We start from the raw sequence: 22,434 nt of genomic DNA, 5'->3' as shown, positions 1-22,434 counted from the left end.
GTCTGCTATTTTTGAAAAAACGTTTTTTTTTTATTTTGACGCCAGGCCTAAATAAATGATAAAACATAAATGATATATTAGAAATGTATGACAAGAAATTTTAAATTATACAATGAATAAGCACAGAAGTACATTTGAAATGATACACACATGAACTGAAGGTTATTTTTATTTAACTACATAAGCCCTATTAAAAAATAAAAAAAGCAAAATAGCCGTTCTATAAACTCACAACAAAATGCTTTGCAGGGCTGCATAAATGCCAAAGTCAAAAAATAACGACGGATATATGTCTAATTATCCATTATATCGGTCAGGCTCTAGTTACTGCCCTTGACAGAAGAACCCATGAGCAGGAAAAGGCGGTTGTGGGTTTGATCCCAAGCCTTTTAACAGGGAGGTTCGTTGAGCTCCGAGTCTGAAGGTCAACTAGTAACCTCCTCGCCACCAGCCGCTGCTATTCATAATATAAAACTGGACGGGAACCCCTTTTGGTGTTTTAACCATCATTTTAAACTTTATCTATTGAAAAATAGCAGATCTACAAGCTCGTAGCGCGGCACAGAGTGCCGCGCTACGAGCTTGTAGATCTGCTATTTTCGGAAAATGTGGCGCAAATCTTTTGGATATATATTATTTCAAAGCGAACGTTTTTAACTCAAATCTTTGCCTCTGAGGGGGGGGGTCCCTGGAACTACATATTTTTCAGATGGGGGTTGGCGGCCAAATACAGATAAATCTGGGGGTCCTTGACATGAAAAAGGTTGAGCACCACTGACATAGAAACATAAGGTTTTTCAGAAAACTGTTAGGATTTTGATGCCATTTTTTAGAATCGGCCTCATGATCTAAATGGGCTAAACTAAACCCAAAATATAAACGTATTGATCATATCAGGAGATACAAGTAGAGCCTGCAAGAAAGTGGCAGAAATAAATGAATCAAACCAATCAACAGAATGGAAGAGCTGTTCAACTTGAACACACTGAAGGAATGCATAATCTGTTGTGAAAACAGGGTAAAAATAGGCCACAAAATCTAAGAATGGAATTGGCCTGACGTAGTTTTGTGGAAGTAGCAGTCAGCTGGCATGTGATTAATATTTCAATAGATAGATAGAGGACACAGTAGATGGACAAAGTCCCAGCAGATTAATCACATTAATCAATTATACAAATAATACATAAAAAAATGGCGATTTGCCTGGGCTGTGGCTCAGCGGTCCAGGCACCTTGGCTGGTAATCCAGTCTGGCAGTGTGCCGCGGGTTCGACTCCCGATCCTGACGGCCTTTACTGCATGTCACCCCCCCCATTTCTCTCCCCATTTCCTGTCAGCCTACTGTCTGTCCCTCCATAAAACATATAAAATAAAGGCAAATGCCACAAAAAAACATAAACAAATAATAAAAAATGGCGATTTACAATGTTCCGCACAACGCAGTAGATCGCAAACCGCTGAGCTTGTAGATCAGCTTTCCCCATTTCTACGGACACTATTTAGTGGTAATGTGTATGCGTGCGTGCGTGCGTGCGTGCGTGCGTGCGTGCGTGCGTGCGTTGAATTCAGAAGTGTGGGGTGCTACTGAATCACACATGGACAGTAATTATATATCTTACAGGATTAAAGAGTTTGAGTCGTGACTCCCAAACACTTTTTGTTTGTTCAGTATTGAGGTGGAGGCCCCGCCTTAACCCATTCTGGGCGGGAACCCTTTTTGGTGTTTTAAGCATTATGTTATGCTTTAGCTATTGAAAAATAGCAGACCTACAAGCTCATAGCGCGGCACTGAGTGCCGCGCTACGAGCTTGTAGGTCTGCTATTTTTGAAAAATCGTGAAAATGTGGCGCAAATCTTTGAATATATATATATATATATATATATATATATATATATATATATTCTTTCAGAGCGAACGTTTTTAACTAAAATCTTTGCTTCTGGAGGGTCCCTGGAACAACATATTTTCAGATACAGATAATTCTTGGGGTCCTTGACATGAAAAAGGTTGAGCACCACCACTGACATAGAAACATAGGTTTTTTTCAGAAAACTGTTAGGATTTAGAAGACATTTGTAAAAGGTGAGTAGTAGAGTACTTTTTCCACCCGCTGACTGTGTTTAGGCCTGACGTCTAAATAAAAAAAAAACGTTCGCTCTGAAAGAACATATATATTGAAAGATTTGTGCCGCATTTTTACGATTTTTCTAAAAATAGCAGACCTACAAGCTCGTAGCGCGCCACTCGGTGGCGCGCTAGGAGCTTGTAGATCTGCTATTTTTCAATAGCTAAAGTATAACATAATGCTTAGTTAAAACACCAAAAGGGGTTCCCGTCCAGAATGGGTTAACTTCTTTAAAATGCATACGGTTACAATGGGTATCGTGTCGCTTGGGGACATGAAACTTCACTCGCTACATTAAAGATCAAATTACATTAGTATTCAAAGTTTAAACTAAACTAAGCCCAAAGCACCCTAGTTAGTTTGGTGTCTGATGATTGCAGTCAGATGGTGTTGATTATGTGGTATTATTATACTCTATACTTTAAATTACGCTTAATTGAAGTTTATATTCAGATCATAGATGTTCACATCGTCTCTGTTGGGCTGGACACCTTGTATGTCAAAAACGGTTCTTTTTTTATTATTTTAAAACATTTTTAAAATGGTGAAAATAGCCGATGTACAAGCACACAGCTTGTAGATTGGCTATTTTCACTATTTTTGCCTCTTTTGAAGCAGTACGTCTTTGTTGACCGGAGTCCCCCAGGGTTCTATACTAGGCAGTGACGTAGAGTCTGTGGGGGCCGGGGGGCCAGGGCCCCCATGAGGAATTGGAAAAGGGATCTCGGCCCCCATGAGAAATTGGACCTGAATATATATTCGTCCCGTTTTTGCCGCATCAAGTCGCGCCCCTTCGTGCAATTCTCGTCTTGCATTGACTTTGTATACTAATTGTGCCGCTCTAACCATCCAAGTCTGGCACCTTAACACGTCTTCCTCACTGTCCGGGGCGGGGGTGGTGGGGGGTGGACCGCGTTGCGTGTCCCTTGTACACATGCAGATCAGGCATTGAAATGCTAATCTGGGTGCTTAACCTGCCTATACCATACCATACCATACCATACCATACCATACCATACCATACCATCTTTATTTATATAGCACATTTAAATAACAAAGTTGTACTTTTTTTTGTTTATTTCTTGGCATTTCAAATGTATTGACGGTGGCTCAGAGGTAGAGTGACCGCAGTTCAAACCCGGGCTCCCCCAGAGTTGGTGTCGTTTGTCGAAGTGTCCTTGAGCAAGACACTGATGTGCTGGTTGGTGCCTGGGTGAATGTAATCCACAATCTATGTAAAGCGCCTTGGATAAAGGCGCTATATACATTTATCAGAGAGAGAGAGAGTGTAACTTTACTAAAGTACTGTACTTGATTACATTTATTCTCTACTTAGTAGATTTAGATTATTACCAGTAAGACGCCTGAGGGCGAGAGGTCACTGGCCATATATGGAGCGTGTCTTGAGTGTACAGGGTTTGATGAGGTCAGATCAACATATGGAATGTCAGGACAGGTCAGCTCCATATATGGAGATATAAGGGTGACAGCGGGGGCAGTGTCTTGAGTGTACAGATGTCACGAGACCTGGGCACAATATATGAGGGCTTTCCCCATGTATGGGGATTTTGAGTGACAATATGTATGGGGATTTTGAGTGACAAAATATGTATGGGGATTTTGAGTGACGAAAAAGGCAAGATTTCATAGTTAACATATGGGCTTAATATCTGGGATCTCCATATATGTGCTTAATATCTGGGATCTCCATATATGGGCTTAATTGCGACAGCAGGTCGCATTTACTATGATATGATCCCTGATTTACTATCATCCCTGATGATGTCATAGTACTAACTAGTTTGAAAATGGCAGATCTACAAGCTTACAACGTGTGGCAATGTGACGTGTTGTGCGCTTGTCGATCTGCTATTTTCAAAGAGCACATGTATGATATAGGGCTGAAGCGGGTTAACGTATGTTTTATAATATAATAATTTATAACCGTAAAGTAACTGGAGTAAAAGTATAGCCTACAATTGGAAATACATGCTCCAGTAAAGAACAAAAATACAGCAACATTGTACTTAAGTACAGTATTTGAGTAAATGTACTTAGTTACTTTACAGTACACCATTGATACAGTAACGTGCAGTGTTGCTTCAGTCAGTCAGTCAGTCAGTCAGCCAGTCAGCCAGCCAGCCAGTCAGTCAGCCAGCCAGCCAGCCAGTCAGTCAGTCAGCCAGCCAGTCAGCCAGCCAGCCAGTCAGTCAGTCAGTCAGTCAGTCAGTCAGTCAGTCAGTCAGCCAGCCAGTCAGTCAGTCCATGTTGGAGGAATGCAGCTGCAGTGAATCACAGATGACTGATTACTGCTCAACTGGTTGATTGCTGTCATGTGAGAGCGTGTCCAGGCTCTGTGTGTGTGTGCGTGTGTGTGTGTGTGTGTGTGTGTGTGTGTGTGTGTGTGTTCACAGAACAATCTGAAAAACACTTGTTCAACTCTTAAAAAAACCTCTTCTGTTTTCTCCAGTGTTTGTTCAGGTTGTGTTGACATTGTTCCGTTTTGACTTGACTCGACTTGACTCCTCATTTTTGGCTGGATTTGGTCGAATATATCTGTTGTTCTCTGTTGACTTGTTTCCATTGTGGTCCTATGTGTATTAAATGTATCAGCGTAGCATAAAATAATTAACACAATAATAGTACGTGTCATCCGGGCGCCCACTGGCCTAGCGGTCCAGGCGCATGCCCCATATAGGCTCTGGCCTGACAGCGCGTCGCGTGTTCGAGTCCCGTTCATGACTACCTTTTTGCTGCGTGTCTCTCCCCTTCTCTCTCTCTCTCCCTCTTTCCTGTCCGTCTTCACTGTAACTATCAATACAGCTTTTGTATGACACTGTAGTGTAGTAGTATCAAGTAGGTTTACGAAAAACCACAAAATGTTAGAATATGAAGATATAGGTGTTTTTTTGTTTGCCCCGACAACGATATGTATTCATGTATGTTTTTTTTTTTTATTCATAATTTTTCACTGGAGTTTCCTGTTTTGTCTTTGCTGTCGGTGTCGGTCTGTCCCCTGTGGTAGAAGGAAATCATATCAGGAAGTGAGTTCCTCTGTTTCACATGAGTTCGTTCATATTAAAGCTTCATATTGTGGAGAGGAAAAAAACTCACCCAACACCATTGTTGGAGTACCGTAACCGTACGATACTATACATAGTATACGTACTGAGATTTATTATGTTAACCCATTTTGGCCTGACGTCAAAATTAAAAAAAAATATTCTAAATCCTGACAGTTTTCTGAAAAACCTATGTTTCTATGTCAGTGGTGCTCAAACATTTTCATGTCAAGGACCCCCAATATATATGGCCGCCGACCCCCATCTGAAAATATGTTGTTCCAGGGACCCTCCCAGTAGCAAAGATTTGAGTTAAAAACTTGCTCTGTAACAATATATATTCAAAGATTTCAGGCACATTTTCACGATTTTTCAAAAATAGCAGATCTACAAGCTCATAGCGCGGCACTCTGTGCCGCGCTATGAGCTTGTAGATCTGCTATTTTCCAATAGCTAAAGTATAACATAATGCTTAAAACACCAAATGGGGTTCCCGCCCAAAATGGGTTAAGTAAAAATAGCAATACTACAAGACAAGTACAATGTAATAAATACTCTCCTGTATACAAACTTTGACCTGATTTAAAAGTACAAAAGTATTGACATCAATATATACTTGATGTAACTCTTGAGAGTGTACAAGGGTTCGGTTTGCATGCTTCCATTTGTGCACAAAAAACGCATTTAACTAATTTATAACTATAATTATTTTTTACTGTGGGAAGACTGAAATCACAGACTCTGCCCAGTACATCAAAGTCTTTGCTTTGAAACGAGCTCCCTCAACTCAAGGCCTTTAAAAAATTCCTTGAATGCTGAATAAGGCACTTCATGCATATTCGGTCTGAAGAAGAATTAGGGGAAAAAAGAGGCATTCCGTGTTTGTTGCTCAGAATTGAGTGTTGAAGTGCTGAAAAAACCCTGAATACTTTATTTTAATGACATGACATGTTACTTAACCCATTTTGACCTGAGATCAGATTCTAAAAATGTCTTATACAGCCTGACAGTTTTCTGAAAAAGCTATGTTTCTATGTCAGTCGTTCTTCGATTTTTCAAAAATAGCAGACCTACAAGCTCGTAGCGCGCCACTCGGTGGCGCGCTATGAGCTTGTAGATCTGCTATTTTTCAATAGCTAAAGCATAACATAATGCTAACACCAAAAGGGGTTCCCGCCCAAAATGGGTTAATTAGATGAAGATGTCTTCCTTATCAAATTCTTATTCCTAATTAAAATACTAATGCCTTTGCCCTTTTCCTTTTTATTTAAAGAGCGAATGAATCGTTCACAATCATTATAGTTTTCAGCCTGACTTTAAACACAGTTTTTGGGCCTGGAAATTTCCTTCTGGTTTTAAGAGGCAGGGAATAGAAATACATTTGTAGAATAGTGAAGAATAGCGTTTGGAACCATATCATTCAATATAGGCTATAGCTCATATATATGTCAATACTGTTGGACAAGTCAATTCAATTCAATTCAATTCAAAGGGCTTTATTGGCATGAGAAAACATACGTTTACATTGCCAAAGCAGAACGCACTATACAACAATACAGCAATACAATCAAAACAAAAATGATGTACATTTGAAGTCACTCAATGTGCCCTGTGTGAGATCTATTGAAGATTCTGACGTTCAAATGTACATATTTTTTGTTTTGATTGTATTGCTGTATTGTATTGTGCTTTCTGCTTTGGCAATGTAAACGTATGTTTTCTCATGCCAATAAGCCCTTTGAATTGAATTGAATTGAGATTGGTCACCTGTGGTGGTCTCAACCAACCTGTCTGGGGGATCTTACCTTCCAGGGGTGTGGTGGGGGGGTGTGGTGGGGGGGAGGGGCCATGTGTATGAGCCATGTGTATTGTGATCCTTTATAAAGCAGTTGCAGTTGACCATTTGCAGACCAGATCTTGCCCTCAGAGTTTGGAAGCACACTTGGAAGCAATGTCCTGCTGCCTCCTGTAATAACATGTCTACAGTGGATTTCTATGAGACAAACACTTTGAGGATAGAAAGGGAATAATTCAAGCTTTTCCGTACAGCTGCAATGTCGTCGGTGAGTTTGACGTTGTGTAATACAATCAGATGGGACTTTTCTGTTTGGATGAATGGGCTGTAATGGGAACGTTGCACCTTGTTAGCACCTTGCCATTAACTTATATGGTAAGATGTCCGCGGTCTGCATATGATCCTTTGAATGAAATGTGGTCTTTTCTCTCCGACGGGCGGCGTGAGGCCGTCGGATGCATGGGCCTGTGCTATGCTGCAGTACTTTAGTCAAGTCAAGTCAATTTTATTTATATAGCACATTTAAAAACAACAGCAGTTGACCCAAAGTGCTTTCCAGAATAGGTAGACCGTAGTCTATCCACAGTGCAATAACAAAACATGTAATACAAGCAAACAAATAACAACAAAACAAAAACAATGAACAACAATAAACACTAAAATTCACACTGTATTAAAAGCCAGACTGAAAAGGTGTGTTTTCAGGTTAGATTTAAAAATCTCCAGGGTGGGGCTAACCTTGATGTGGATTGGGAGATTATTCCAAAGTGTGGGACCGGCTACAGAGAAAGCCCGATCACCTTTGTTTTTCAGGTTTGAAGGGGGGGACTGCAATGAGTGTGGAGGATCTGAGTGTCCTGGTGGTAGGGGGAGCTGTTATTAGGTCAGAAATGTAGGAAGGGGCAAGGCCGTTTAGGGATTTAAATACGAAGAGGAGTGATTTGAATTGAATGCGGAATTTAACAGGTAGCCAGTGTAGTTTTGCCAATGCAGGGGTGACTATAGGGTGTCCTTTTAAAATGAATATACAACAATAGAAATAGACAACATCTACTGTAGTAGGTTCCACTGAGTCTGAATCCGTTGTGCTTGTAGTGGAGAGCAGGGACGTGTAGAGAGTGTTGGAAGGGCAGGGGCTGAAATCCCGTAAGGGGGCACTTTTGGACGAAAATAGCTGATCTACAAGCTCACAACGTGTCGCAGCGCGACACGTTGAGAGCTTGTAGAGCAGCTATTTTCGTGGCGCAACCCAGCACTCTTCAGCTAGTGGAGAGTTGCGGTGTAATGACATGGACCGCAAAATACTGCGTTCAAGTTCAGGAGACTTTGGGGGGAAAAAAAGCAATTCTCCTGAATGCTGCCTTCTGCGTATGGCATGGAAAGGAGTGGCATTTATTTGCGTTTCTTTCACAATAGTAAAGGGCAGTTGGTTTTACAGACGGGTAAAAGGGCAGGGGCTGAAGCCCCCTTTGATGTCTTATGTGTGCACGTCCCTGGTGGAGACTAGGGGCTCCATTTTCGTCACCGCTAAACCCCTTATCCCTAAATGTATTCGCCTTTTTTTTTTTTACTATTTTGCAAAACATTTTTGAATAGTTAAAATGGCCAGTCTACAAGCTCACAGTGTGTCAATAAAGATTGGCTAGTTGAACTATTCAAAAATGTTTTTCAAAATAGTAAAAAAAAAAAAAAAAAAAAAAAAGGCAAATAAGTTTTAGGGATAAGGGGTTTAGCGGTGACGAAAATGGAGCCCTACGGGTTCAAATCCTCCGTGGTGCATCCGGCTGGGCTGTGCGCTCCAACGAACACAATTGGCCGTGTTCAAGGCTGGGGAGAGACCAGGTGGGGAGCGAGGCCAATCTCTGGCCTCCTAGCAGTGGTCCATGTCAGGGGAAACCCCAGATTGATGATGTGTATTTGGCTGCGGACACCACACGAGAGAAGATTGTGTTTAAAAAAAGAAAGAGGCAATGAACAAGCTCATGCACCACGATACTGCACATTTCGAGCTTGCATATTGGCTGTTTCGCATTGTGAACCTGTAGATTGGCTATTTTTGAATAGCCGAAGTACAAACGGAGGAGAGATTTTTGATGCTATCGATGTATAAATTCCCGGGGGTGCATACTTAGTTTAGACTAGTCATTGGTTAGACATGGGTTAAGGTTAGGTTTAGGTGTGCTGCACCGTGGGAGGTTAGGTTTAGGGTGAGGGTTTTAGATAGGTTGTAGTTGTAGGACTAATGACTGGTCTAACCAATGACTAGTAGTCTAAACCAAAAACTGTCTAAACTTCACGATATCTGTTGAGTGTGTGTGTGTCACCAGCGTATCTCAAGAACCACACGACCGTTTGACTTGAAATGTGGTGTGTGTAATTTAGCGGGGGACCCCCTGGAGCCCACCAAAGGGCCCCTGGAGCCCACCAAAGGACCCCTGGGGCCCACCAAAGAGCCCCTGGAGCCCCTGGGGCCCGCCAATGGACCAGAGCAGACCCCAATTTTCAGAACCACCGTCGGCTTGGTTCAGCAGGGAGAAGAACTAGATCCCATTTAGGCCTGAGGACGATTCTGCAAATATGTCTTCTAACAGTTTTCTGAAAAACCTCATGTTTCTATGTCGGTCGTTCTCAAACCTTTTCATGTCAAGGACCCCCAAAATGATATGTAATTGGCCGCCGACCCCCATCTGAAAATATGTTGTTCCAGGGACCCTCCCAGAAGCAAGGATTTTAGTTAAAACGATCACTCTGAAAGAATATATATACCGGTATTCAAAGATTTGCAACACATTTTCACGATTTTTCAAAAATTGCAGATTTGCTATTTTTCAATAGCTAAAGTATAACATAACGCTTTAAAACACCAAAAGGGGTTTCCGTCCAGAATGGGCTCTTATAGGTCCCTGGCACCGTGGCACGTGTCGCATCCTCCCGCTGAAACCCCTGGTCGTCAGGTGGAAAGAAGCGACTTCATGAGTATCCGAGGAGACACACGTGCAGCTCTTCTTCCACATGACCTCCAGTGGGGGGGGGGGGGGGGGGTGTGGGGGGGGGGGGGGGGTGTGTGTGTGTGTGTGTGAAAAAATATTAAAAAGACTGGAGGAAAAAAGGATTTGTGGTGGACATAATAATGGGTTTGTCTGAGTGTCTTTCACTCTGTTGGCAAAATAAGGTTAGGAATGATGGGACCATTTTTTATTCAACCAGGCGGTAATGATCGTCGGTACTATAGGGTGCTTCTGTGTAGCGAGAGATGATTAACTTTTGGATAGAAAAGGTTGAAGGTCACGTTTCAAAATGATCTAATCTGTCATATGGCAAGAATAGAGCGACATGAATGACATGAATGGTGCCGGTAGGATTTGCATCTATCTATCTATCTATCTATCTATCTATCTATCTATCTATCTATCTATCTATCTATCTATCTATCTATCTATCTATCTATCTATCTATCTATCCTCTAAGTCAATCCTCCAAGTCTCACCAAAGACTCCATATTTGGGCACGCCTGACAAAATGGATTTATATAGCGCCTTTATCCAAGGCGCTTTACATAGATTGTGCATTACATTCACACACACATTAATACACCGATTGCGGCGGAAGCCATGCAAGGTACCAACCAGCACATCGGGAGCAATTTGGAGTTTAGTGTCTTGCCCAAGGACACTTCGACATGTAGACAGGAGATCTCCATATATGGGCATAAAAGGGACATGCATTTCCAACTTGCATCGTTCCAAGTAGGCCAGTGCCCAACGGGCACCGCTCTAAGTATGTTCTCATAGGCATATCTGTCGGATCCGTGATGCCGATCACATGCGCCGATCCCATACGGCCATATATATGACTATATTTTTGGCATATCGGTTGGATATAGGCGTTTACCTTACCGGCCAAGGACAGATAAACTCACATGATGGACACATGGATATTCTGTGAATTAATGTATTGAATGATATATGTCTGTTTTACCACTGTGAGGCCTATGGCAAACCACAGTATTATATTACTGTGGTTCCCAAACACCCATCTGTGGGACACATTTTTTTTGTTTGTTTCCTACATTTTAGTTTTTAATTTGATTTAAAACAATAACCAAAAACATTCCCACAAATGCTAAAGAAAATTCATGAATTAAAAAAATAAAAATAATCCCCCAGTAATTTCATGAAGAAATCAATGAAAAATCGAAGAAATTCCATAAATTGGAATACAAATGTTTAAGAAGTAGCCTATAGTGAAAATAGCCGATCTACAAGCTGACAACGTGGCGCGTAGCGATGCGTTGTGAGCGTGTATATCTGCTTATTTTCACTAGTTTGGGCCCTGGGTAAACAGACATCTAACTTCTCTTTTGGGTCACGTGCTATAAAGTTTGGCCCTATTGTATTTTTACCCTATTCTATAATAATCTCTTCTTCCTGTGTGTTAATCTTGCAGTGCCATTGTGAGAGTTTATCAGAGCTGAGTGAGATAGGCTTAGTTATTCTGAGCAGTTAATTTTTAACATTTTCTCTTGAGTTGTTTAATATGTTACTATATATAGGCCTATATATAGGCCTACAGACTGTAGTGCAGCCCTCAGAGTTGCATGTATGAAAATACTGCCTCTCTGGCAGATGGTGGATATTCCGTGTAATTTCGGTGTGTGTGTGTGTGTATGTGTGTATATATATATATATATATATATATATATATATATATACATACACACACACAATGGTGAAAGAAGTACTCAATTGTTTTACTTAAGTAAAAGTACCAATACTGCAATTTAAAACTACTTCGTTAGGCCTACAAGTAAAAGTACGGAATTGAAAATGTATACTTAAGTAAAAGTACAAAAGTATTAGCATCAAAATGTACTTAAAGTACTAAAAGTAAATGTACTCATTGTGCCGAATGTGCCATTTCACAAGTTCAAAATGTGTACAAAATCTATTGAAAATAGCTGATCTACAAGCTCACAATGCTTGTAGATCTGCTATTTTCGAATGGCCCAAATGTATAGGGTTGAAGTGGTTAATGTATGCTTTCTAATCAAAATTAAAATCGCCAAAGTAACTAGTAACTAAAGTTTTCAAATAATTGTAGTGGAGTAACAGTACAAATTGTGGCTCTGAGATGTAGTGGAGTAGAAGTAAAAGTACTGGAAATTGAAAATACTCAAGTAAAGTACAAATACCTCAAAATTGTACTGAAGTACAGTACTTAAGTAAAAGTACTTACTTACTTTACACCACAGTATATATATTTTCGGATATTTCTGGTTGCGGCTCGAACATACTCACAAAGCCACACGTTGGGGTGTATTTATATGAGAGGAGATTATCACACCTGTGTGAAGTGAGGGGCGCTCTTATCATCGTACGTCATCATCGCCGACTTCTTCTTACTGACAGTTGAGAGTCGGGGGTTGTTACGCATTGTTTGTGTTTACACTAGGACGTAAAATTGTCCATTCATTGTCAATGGGAATTCAACGCATTCTGGGCGGGAACCCCTTTTGGTGTTTTAAGGATTATGTTATACTCTAGCTATTGAAAAATAGCAGATCTACAAGCTCATAGCGCGGCCCCCGAGTGCCGCGCTACGAGCCAGCTTTGTCTGTATCTATGTGTCTATGTGTCTATGTATGTGTGTACCTGTACGTGGCCCCACGTACATGTGAGCATGGTTGCTATGGTTAGTGTGTGACGTCACTGCACCACTCAGTTCACACGGGTGTGATTTTTCAATAGCTAAAGCATAACATAATGCTTAGAACACCAAAAGGGGTTCCCGCCCCAAAATGGGTTTAAACGTTCCTGTGGTCCCAAAGTCCTCTTTTCTCTGTGCTCGGGGGAGGGAGGAGGCTTCGGAGGAGGTATGAGCAGCTGTCATAGCATCATCCATGGGGACGTTCTATAGGGGTCCCAACTAAATGATTGAGGGTTCCTGGCTGGGCCATCCTCATCCGGAACCAAATGGACCCTTAACGTATACACTCTCGTATTCATACACTATCAGAGTTTAAATTGATTTCCATTTTCATTTCAGTGTAGAATCTGTAAAGGTAAATGAGCATCTGTGGCCACTGATGCATATCAAACGGGGGGGTCCCTGAAATGAAATGGTTTGAGAAACATTGGTCTAGACGGACACGGACACACACACACACACACACGCGCACACACACACACACTAAAAGATGGATTTAAAAAAAATCTGACTATCGAAAGACAGACGCACACAGACAAAACAGATGGACAAACACAAACCTCCATGAACAGGTAACGTTAGCGTTAGCCTATCGGGCTAGGTAACGTTAGCGTTAGCCTATCGGGCTAAACGTGACAAATGACTCAATAACGTAGAAAGGGACTCAACGCCGCTGAGCAGGAAAGGCAGAGAGAGAGAGAGAGGCGTGTCCACGGCGACCACCGAGCACGTCACATGATCCCGCAGCACTCGTTCTTCTTGCGTGCGTTCTTGTAGAACACCTTGGACTGGAAGGCCAGGTGCTCCGACTTGGCCACCAGGTCGTCCAGCTTCTCCCCGCGCTCCAGGAGGCTCTCCATGGTGTCGTGCAGGATGACCTTGGTCTCGTCCAGCTCGGCCTGCACCTTGGTCAACGCGTCGGCCTCCCGGGGGTTCTGGTACCTGCTCAGGTGGGCGTCCAGGCCCTTGTAGGCCTGGACGGCGGCGCTCTCGGCGCTCACGGACGGCCAGTCAGCGCTGGCGCTGGTGTCCACCCGCGTGGAGAAGTCGTCCAGCGCCTTCTCCAGCAGCGTGAAGCAGACCCTCTGCGGGTACTCTGCGTCGGCGATGAGCACGGCGGCCAGGCCGCCGTCCCTCACGTGCACGTGGCACAGGTAGTCCTTCTCCTGGACGGAGGCGCGGCTCCCGGCCGGCGAGCGCTCCACCAGCAGCGCGCTGGTGAAGGTCATGAACTCCTGCACGCCGGAGCGCTGGAAGAAGCCGAAGGAGGAGAGGCTGTACGCCGCCTTCAGGAGGCGGGCCTTGTTGGACACGCCTTTGTGGAAGACGCTGAGGCTGTAGAGCTTCATGCTGGCTGGCTGGCTAGCGGCTTGGATCGACCGATGTCAAGTCACAGATATATATGATCACTGTGCACTTGTAGATCTGCTATTGTCAATAGCATTAGACTTTAATTTGATTATTAATCGGCAGCTATAAAACAAGTTTGATCTCTACTATTCAGGGACTGATAGGATTGTTTTGTTTTTATTCCACGCTAACACAAGGCGTGGATATTGTTCAGATTCCAACAGAAACCCAGGAACTCAAGGCCACCTAACATTCGCAGCATGCTGTGTTGGAACAATGACAAATGTCCCAAGGTCACTGCACACATATCTCCATTCTCCACCACGGTGACATCAGTCACGCCCCAATATGGAGTTCCGGAGTCAGACTGATATGTCATGATGTCATCATCAATAAGATGTCACTGGTAACAGGCAGCCCCTGGGGGGGGGGGAAACGGATTCGAACCCGTTTTTAAAATGTTTTAAAATTAGTGAATGAAGTGAGGGGCGCTCTTATTCATCATACATCATCTCATTCCGGCCAATCACAATTTGCGTGCTCACCTTCGCCATCAATGTTTGTGTTGCGCAATGTTTGTGTTAACACTCAAAATGGTCAATTCATTGTCAATGGCATTTTTAATGTTTGTCTAGGTCAAAGTTTGCGGTGTTCTACTACAGACTCTGGACCACAAGTCAAATAACAACGGTCCTCCCCCCTCCCCTCCCCCCCCTCCTCCCCCCCAGTGGGTGGGCTCTCCCTCCTGTCTCAGGGGCAGCTATGCCTTCTACAAGTCGGTGAGTTGCAGAGCGGAGAACGGCGGTCCGCCGCAGGTGTGGAAGCTTGGAGAGTTCTACTACGCTCGCTGTGGCCCCCAGGAGCCTGTGTGCATAGCAGAGGTGAGTGAGTGGTCCCCCTGTGGGCCCCCTGTGGCCCCCAGGAGCCTGTGTGCATAGCAGAGGTGAGTGAGTGGTCCCCCTGTGGGCCCCCTGTCCCTGTGTGGAACTACTAGGATTGTAACTATTGTTTGGGCTGTCGCCATTAAAACGTTGACGATTAATTGTCATAGAAATAATCTGTTTGCAGATTATTAGCGCGCCACCGAGTGGTGCGCTACGAGCTTGTAGGTCTGCTATTTTTGAAAAATCGTGAAAATGCGGCACAAATTAATATATATATATATTCTTTCAGGGCGAACGTTTTTTTTATTTCGACGTCCTCGGCCTAAATGGGTTAAACTTTGGGATACATTCAAACATAGCAGATCTACAAGCTCACATTGTGTCACTTCACGCCCGCACTGCGAGCTTGTACGTCTGCTGTTTTAGGAAATGTTTACAACCATTGTTGTAAAGTGTGTTCCCTGTTTGGTGAATGAATGCTATTCAACGTACTCCCTCACCACAGCGGTGATTAAATGACAGCTGAGCTCGTTTACCTTCAAACGCTACATGAGCCAGTAGTCTAGCAGGACAGTTTTAGTTACCCCTATAGTCACATTAATGTATTCATTCAATCATTCATTCATCCATTCATTAATGATGAATAATTAATTGGTTTCATTAATATCACCTTTTTTCATATCAGATTTTTGACCAGGGTTTCCTCTTTTGTCAACAAAAGAGTTATCATTTTAGCCTGTGTACATTTCAGACTAATAAAGTGTTCAATCAATCCAAAAAAAAAACTATATTTGTTGTACTTTTTATTTTTGGATTAATCATTAGTCAACGTGGTTCCGTGAGCAAGCGCAATTAGCTCAATGGTAAAACATTTCAGCACTTCAAATGCTATTATAAGATTATTTACAAGCAATTTGTTTCATATTAAAAGACATTTTCTCTCAGTTAATTTTTTTAAGTGTAAAAGCAAAATAAATGACATTCAAATGCTATTCAAATGCTCTTTATTACACACTGAAAGTATTTTAATTTCTCTCAAACAGGTGACTCTGCTGTGGGAGGACCTGTCGCAGCGCCATCTCCTGGCCAGCTCCAGACTCTACTTCCTGCCCGAGGACACACCTAAGGGCCGCACTCGCGAGCACGGAGAGGTAGTGTGTGTGTGTGTGTCTGTGTATGTGTTTGCGTGTGTGTGTGTGTGTGTGTCTGTGTGTGTGAAGGACGTCTGCCCTGGGAAGACTGTCGACAAGGAATGTGTGTGTGTGTGTGTGTGTGTGTGTGTGTGTGTGTGTGTGTGTGTGTGTGTGTGTGTGTGTGTGTGTGTGTGTGTGTGTGTGTGTGTGTGTGTGTGCGTGTGCGTGTGCTTGCAGTTTTGGTGATTTGTGCAGTGGTGGACAAATTACTCAACCCTTAGTACTTGAGTCAAGATAATCCTGATCAAATATTACTCAGACTACAAATGAAAGTACAAAGTACACATGCATGGCCATGTCTATTTGTAATTATTTGAGTTAAAGTACTGGAGTACAGTTTTCTTTAAATACTTCTTCTGACTATTTTAAATAACTTAAAAAATAGTGAAATTAAGCTCATCTACAAGCTTGAAATGGGGCTTATAGAGTGTATGCGCATGCATAAAGTGAATGGCAGATCGAGTGGCAAATCGAGTGTCAAAGTGAATTTAATGTTGTTTAAAGTCATTTAATGCAATCAAATAGGACTTTTCTGTTTGGATGTATGGGCTATGAAGGCCAGAAAGTCGTTTTTTGCCACTCAGTAGTCATTCCCGCATAACTTCCGGGTATGATGATGATGTCACACGCATAACCTCTATATTATAGTTAATTGACAATGGTTTGTTCTTGTACATTTGAGTCCCTTCCTATAGTCCCTTCTCCTATAACTGAAATAATTCAAACAAAAGTGTACAGGCAGTTAGGGAAAAAGGGGTACTTAAAAGTGCGGTACTGAAGTAAATTATTTGTACTTTGTTGTGGTCTTACTACTGGATTTGTGTTGTGTGTGCACATGTTGGGGGGATGGTCAAGACTTTGTGTGTTAGTTAGGGATGGGGGGAGGGTCGCGCTGGGCTGGACAGGCCTAGCCTGTTCCTGATGAGTTCATGCTTTAATGATGACTCATTGACACATTCATTATAACCAGTGGTTGAAGAAGAAGTACCAAAAGTATAGCGATATAAATAATGCATTTTATTTATATAATAGCACTTTGCATTCTTCCGAAACTGTAGAAATAATCTTCATGTGAAAGTCCTGAATTAACCCACTCTGTACGTGAACCCCTTTTGGTGTTTTAAGCATTATGTTATACTTTAGCTATTGAAAAATAGCAGATCTACAAGCTCATAGCGCGGCACCGAGTGCCACGCTACGAGCTTGTAGATCTGCTATTTTTCTAATATCGTGAAAATGTGGTGCGAATCTTTGAATATATATTCTTTCAGGGCGAACATTTTTTACTCAAATCTTTGCTTCTTGGGGGGCCCCTGGAACAACATATTTTCAGATGGGGGTCGGCGGCCAATTACATTATTCGTTTGAGAACGAAACATAGAAAGGGTTTTTCAGAAAACTGTCAGGATTTAGAAGGCACTTGTAGAATCGTCCTCAGGTGGGTTAAACATTTTATTCGAGTAAAAGTACATATGTGTCTTGGCATCAAAATAGACGTGTATAGTAGCCATTATGCAGAATATCCCATTTCATTTGTCCTGACGTCTCCTGTCCTATATTTCCCATTCTAGTGTCAGACATATTATCTGTCCTAATGGCTCTGACCTCCTGGATTGTTTACTGCTTCTGTAGTGACTCTGATATCTAGGCTGTTCTGCTTTTATGTTTTATTTTATTATCGTTCATTAACCCATTTTGACCTGAGATCAGATTCTAAAAATGTCTTCTACATCCTGACAGTTTTCTGAAAAAGCTACGTTTCTATGTCAGTCGTTCTTCGATTTTTCTAAAATAGCAGACCTACAAGCTCGAGTGGCGCGCTATGAGCTTGTAGATCTGCTATTTTTCAATAGCTAAAGCATAACATAATGCTAACACCAAAAGGGGTCCCCCCCCCAAAATGGGTTAACTGAAATTCAAAATATAATCCATATTTGAATCATGCGCATCTTGGGATCCACATATCAGTAATTTCTGACAAATCTATGGCGTCTGATGACTCCACATTTCAGAGCCCCGTTGACTTCCATGACCGGATTAAAAGTTAAATACTCTTTTAAAAAAAAAAAAAAAGTATAAAACACGTGAAAATAGGGGGCGGCAAGGATAGACGCCTGGGGAAACCCGGTTCATTTACCATTTCAATTTACCATTTAGGCATTTAGTCAGGGCCGGATTAACCATAGGCCGCTGTGTGCAGCTGCACTGGGGCATGTGGCAAGAAGGGCAAAACAAAATGGGCCTATATTATATGCTCCGATCGATCAGCCGCAAAATTCACCGATCCACAAATCCGATCAAAAAAGCTAAAAGCTGCGCAGTTTCCATCCAGTTTACATGTCACTCTCTCGGTTCTGCACCGCTTAGTGGAGAAGTATATCACTGTCGAGGGCAGCGCAACTAATCTCCCCCCACCCACACAGCACACACACACACACACACACACACACACACACACACACACACACACACACACACACACACACACACACACACACGTTCACCCCATACCTGGGAGGGAAAATGAAAAAATGATCTGCACAGGGGCACTCATGGGGGTTAATCTGGCCCTGCATTTAGTAGACACTCTCAAGGTAAACACATCAATGCATGAGAGGTAGTTTAGTGCCTCAAACTATTTATTTATTTATTTGACAGGGACAATGCTCATTAATCAACATTTCAGTTTTCACTTCCGTGTAAATGTGCCAGAGTTAGCCATAAGCTAATTTACATCTGTAGTCCCTGAGCATGGCTCTTAAAATCTTAAAAACTAGGATCACAGTCATCGGTCTAAAAAGTAAATGATATATACTATGATACCAGGTAAACAACAATGAACCTAGCGTCTAAAATGGTAACATCTAAATTACATTTTATTTTAACATTGTGGACAAGAAAAAACAAGCCTAACAAATGGCGAAGGTCTGCATGGTCGTCATATTTAGCATCAGCTGAAGTAGGGTTTAAATCGGGGGTTCCCAAAGTGGGGTCCGGGGACCCCCAGGGGTCCTTGAGGGAGTGCCAGGGGGTCCCCAGCTAAATGATAGTTTGTAACCAAATGGACCCTTATGGGTCTGTAACTCTGAGAGTGTACAAATGGAACCAAATGGACCCGTTTGTACACTCAGACGCGTGTCTACTCTGCGGCCAAATACAGTTAATTCTGGGAGTCCTTGACATGAAAAAAGTTGAGCACCACTGACATAGAAAATTGGGTTTTTCATAAAACCGTTGTGATTTAGAAGACATTTTTTTAAATTTCGGTCAGGTCTAAATGGGTTAACCTTTGCATAAGCCTGCAAGGTCGTCAGGGCTATTAGGGGCAAGGTGCTAGAATATAAAATGATAATAAGGGAAACATATTTCTCCTCCAGTAATAATCACTATAATAGTCGTGGCATGTGTCCCAGCCAGGCCGTTTGTGTTCCGGGACCCAATGTTTTCCATTCACCCATTTAGACATGAGACCTAAACCCTGACAGTTTTCTGAAAACCTTATGTTTCCATGTCAGTGGTTCTCAAACATTTTCATGTCAAGGACCCCCAGAAATATATGTAATTGGCCGCCGACCCCCATCTGAAAATATGTAGTTCCAGGGATGCCCCAGAAGCAAACATTTGAAAACATTTGCGCCACATTTTCACAATTTTTCAAAAATAGCAGATCTACAAGCTCATAGTGCCTGCCGCGCTATGAGCTTGTAGATCTGCTATTTTTCAATAGCTAAAGTGTAACATAATGCTTTAAAACACCAAAAGGGGTTCCCGTTCGGAATGGGTTAACACGGTTTATTCCTAGGTGAGATCTCCCTGTTGAACAGGAGTGGCTCATCCACTCCACACAAATATATATACATCTTTCTTTGACCTGGCTTCAAACCAGACTTTCCACAGATACTATTATACGTCCCTGTGGACCTTCCTTAACCCATTTTGGGCGGGAACCCATTTTGGTGTTAGCATTATGTTATGCTTTAGCTATTGAAAAATAGCAGATCTACAAGCTCATAGCGCGCCACCGAGTGGCGCGCTACGAGCTTGTAGGTCTGCTATTTTTGAAAAATCGAAGAACCACTGACATAGAAACATAGCTTTTTCAGAAAACGGACAGGATGTGTAAGACATTTTTAGAATCTGATCTCAAGTCAAAATGTGTTAACACGTACAGGGTTATATATGCAGAAGGACTTGGTGTGCTTTTGTATTATTATTAGTTTTTTTCCTGGAGAAATGTGAGACGTTACGTTGCGGAGCGTTATGGACTCTGATGGTGAATTGAATACAACGGACCACAATGGAAACAGGCCCTCGGGGCTTTTTTAGTTTGTTATCCTTTAGAATGATTGTATAACTGTACAGTGCCTCTGGTGGGCCTGTAACTGTAGCTCTGCTTTGAGTATTCCATCCATAAATAGATGAATAACGTATAGAGACGACACAGTGGACCCTAGTATAGTGTCCCTATTCTGGGGGGAGCATTCGGCAAACAATAGCAGATCTACAAGCTCACAGGCCCCAAAAATGTCCTGTCCTCAGACAGGACAGCACAATTTACAATTTAGCAGACACTCTTAATCCATTTTGACCTGAGATCAAATTCTAAAAATGTCTTCTACATCCTGACAGTTTTCTGAAAAACCTATGTTTCTATGTCAGTCGTTCTTCGGTTTTTCAAAAATAGCAGATCTACAAGCTCATAGCGCGCCACTCGGTGGCGCGCTATGAGCTTGTAGATCTGCTATTTTTCAATAGCTAAAGCATAACATAATGCTAACACCAAAAGGGGTTCCCGCCCAGAAAGGGTTAATCCAGAGCGATTTACATTAAGCAAGAACAAAAAGGCATGGCAATACATCTTATACATATACAAAGTAGTTATCGTGAATCATACGTAAGCTAAGAACGTAACAGTGGAATATCTATAAAATGAAACTATGCATATATATATATATACTATATAGTGCTATGTTTACATAAAATGCTATAAGTCTACATAAAATGCTGTCTAAGAGTTACGTAAGTTGAGCCTTTGCATATGCCTGTAGGAGGTTAGTCCACTCTTTAATAACCCTGCTAGACTACGTCTCATGATGGCAACTCTATAGAGGCTTCCACTGGGGTTGGGTTGTATACAATACAGCAATATAGTTTGATTTGCAAAACGAGTCTGTGAAATATTTCACACAAAAGACAGCATACCTTTAGCTGACTTAATGTGTCCTGTTCAGAGACAAGTCTAACCAGCAAACATTCCAATTAATAGTAAGGAGTACAACTTCAAGAATCTGGTCCTAGATCAGCAGCTTTTCAATAAACCAACTGAGTAACTAAGCAGTAAAAAGATCAGAGACCAGGTGGACATAAGTTGCCCATAAACTGAGTACTGTCCAGTACTTTTATTTGGGGTCATCCCTATGTTCCCCAGGTTCTATGTTCCCCAGGTTCTATGTTCCCCAGGTTCTATGTTCCCCAGGTTCTATGTTCCCCACTTACCTTAGGGTTTAGGGTTAGCGTTATAGGTTTCTGGTACTTCAAGTGTTTTGTACTATACAATTCTATGTATAAGTACAGAACAAAGAATGTTTGTTTTTGCCATGTTGAAGAGCAATTATGTTTTAGTTTATTTTATGCCAGTGTTAATTAGATAGTTTATTAAGTAGCCTATAGGCAGGCCTAAAGTTCAATGGATTGTTCAAAGACTGAGCTTAAATCAGAATGTTCTACTAAAAGTAACACTAAGACTAAGTTGCTATAATACTTTTAGTCTTACTAGAATTACTACAATTACTAGGTTAGGTTTCTGGTTTAGGTTTAGGTTTATTCTAAGTGGGGAACAAAGAACCTTTTTTGCATGGTGGGGAACATAGAACGTGGGGAACATAGGTACGCTCCCCTTTTAGTTACATCTCTGTGTATTTTTCGTTGACTATTTTAGTCTCCTATCCTTGTGCTCTAATGAATGCTGCTGTAATCTCATGGCCATTTGCTTAGTTTGACCAAATGGCCATGAAACTTGGCTCTGTTCTTGCACTCTGGATAAGGAGTTTATCCTATGAATTTAAATTCAGCTCGATTCAATTTACAATTAAAATGTTTAGGCAAATTACCAGTCACTCTTCTTTTTTGTTGCAAGGAGTTGCATTGGTGTGACATGTACTTAATTAAAACTGTTTTGTAGCAAGGAGTTGCATTGGTGTGACATGTCCTTCAAACTGTTTTGTTGCAAGGAGTTGCATTGGTGTGACATGTCCTTCAAACTGTTGTTGCAAGGAGTTGCATTGGTGTGACATGTACTTAATTAAAACTGTTTTGTAGC

General features: G+C 41.9%; 2 protein-coding genes across 2 annotated transcripts in view; one reads left to right on the top strand and one right to left on the bottom strand.

Moving 5' to 3' along the window:
• Positions 1–22,434, top strand: part of LOC306928694 (AT-rich interactive domain-containing protein 5B-like) — a gene marked incomplete at its 3' end in the record, with an annotated part of 49,095 nt that overhangs the window by 7,591 nt on the left and 19,070 nt on the right. The window contains exons 2-3 of the mRNA XM_079508964.1: positions 14,767–14,919; positions 15,966–16,073. Coding sequence (XP_079365090.1) covers positions 14,767–14,919; positions 15,966–16,073 — 261 coding nt within the window. The remainder of the gene's footprint in view (positions 1–14,766; positions 14,920–15,965; positions 16,074–22,434) is intronic.
• Positions 13,420–14,037, bottom strand: LOC306927540 (synaptobrevin homolog YKT6-like; the record flags this gene model as incomplete). Its single annotated transcript, XM_079507314.1, has 1 exon — positions 13,420–14,037. One exon carries the CDS (start codon positions 14,035–14,037, stop codon positions 13,420–13,422), a length of 618 nt encoding a protein of 205 aa, XP_079363440.1.

Source organism: Electrona antarctica (genome assembly GCF_951216825.1).
Source record: "Electrona antarctica genome assembly, chromosome: 8".
Lineage (NCBI taxonomy): Eukaryota > Metazoa > Chordata > Actinopteri > Myctophiformes > Myctophidae > Electrona > Electrona antarctica.
The sequence above is the reverse complement of the archived record's forward strand: the minus strand, read 5'-3'. Positions and strand labels throughout refer to the sequence as shown.